This window comes from Aplysia californica, unplaced genomic scaffold (assembly GCF_000002075.1).
Source record: "Aplysia californica isolate F4 #8 unplaced genomic scaffold, AplCal3.0 scaffold00371, whole genome shotgun sequence".
NCBI classification, from domain to species: Eukaryota; Metazoa; Mollusca; class Gastropoda; order Aplysiida; family Aplysiidae; genus Aplysia; species Aplysia californica.
In genome coordinates this window covers 25,814-27,031 of record NW_004797641.1, presented here as the reverse complement: position 1 = coordinate 27,031, position 1,218 = coordinate 25,814, and the positions used below count along the sequence as shown (strand labels likewise).

The 1,218-nt window shown below is 30.4% G+C and overlaps 1 protein-coding gene across 1 annotated transcript in view; it reads right to left on the bottom strand.

The window, feature by feature from the left end:
* LOC101863359 overlaps nt 1–1,218 on the bottom strand; it is a gene marked incomplete at its 5' end in the record, with an annotated part of 34,898 nt that overhangs the window by 8,299 nt on the left and 25,381 nt on the right. The window contains 1 exon segment of the mRNA XM_013085407.2: nt 132–231. Coding sequence (XP_012940861.1) covers nt 132–231 — 100 coding nt within the window.

The following is a 1,218-nucleotide window of genomic DNA, read 5'->3' as shown; positions in this document are numbered from 1 at the left end:
GAAAAACAAAGAAACAAACAAGAAAAGAGAAAAGAAAGGAAGACAGAAAGGATTTGGTTGCAAGAAGCAGCAACAACGAAAGACAGACAGACAGACAGACAGCCAGAGAAACATTCCAACAGCCTGCCTACCTTTGAGAATGGCCAGGTACCTCCCATCTCTCGTGGGGTGAACTTCTCCCACCGGCATGTGCATGTCTTGGCGGGGCTCCCCCTGGGTCAGTTCCCACACCTGTTGGATTGTAAAATGATTGTAAAGTGATTGTAGAATTATCTAAAATGGTTGCAAAGTGGTTGTAGAATGTTCTAAAATAATTGTAAAGTGATTGGAGAATTATCTAAAATGGTTGTAAAGTGGTTATAGAATTATCTAAAATAATTGTAAAGTGATTGTCGAATTATCTAAAATGGTTGCAAAGTGGTTGTAGAATTATCTAAAATAATTGTAAAGTGATTGTCGAATTATCTAAAATGATTGCAAAGTGGTTGTAGAATGATCTAAAACAATTGTAAAGTGATTGTAGAATTATCTAAAATGATTGCAAAGTGGTTGTAGAATTATCTAAAATAATTGTAAAGTGATTGTAGAATTGTCTAAAATAATTGTAAAGTGATTGTAGAATTATCTAAAATGGTTGCAAAGTGGTTGTAGAATTATCTAAAATAATTGTAAAGTGATTGTAAACTATCTAAAATGATTGCAAAGTGGTTTGTAAAATTATCTAAAATAATTGTAAAGTGATTGTAGAATTATCTAAAATGGTTGCAAAGTGGTTGTAGAATTATTTAAAATAATTTTTAAGTGATTGTAGAATTATCTAAAATAATTGTAAAGTGATTGTAGAATTATCTAAAATGGTTGCAAAGTGGTTGTAGAATTATCTAAAATAATTGTAAAGTGATTGTAGAATAATCTAAAATGGTTACAAAGTGGTTTGAGAATTATCTAAAAAGATGGTAAAGTGATTGCAAAATAATAACAAAATGATTATAGAATGGATATTAAATTATTGTAAAATGATTATAATATAGTGATTGGAAAATATTTGGAAAGTGATTGTAAAGTGATGGACACTGACATAGGAATTTCAATCAACGACCAGCAGTAAACGACTTATTTCCAAAAATGCAAGAATAGACATAATATGTTATATAAATTCATTTGTACCAACTGCGGCGTTACAAAATATGAAACACACACACACACACACACACACAC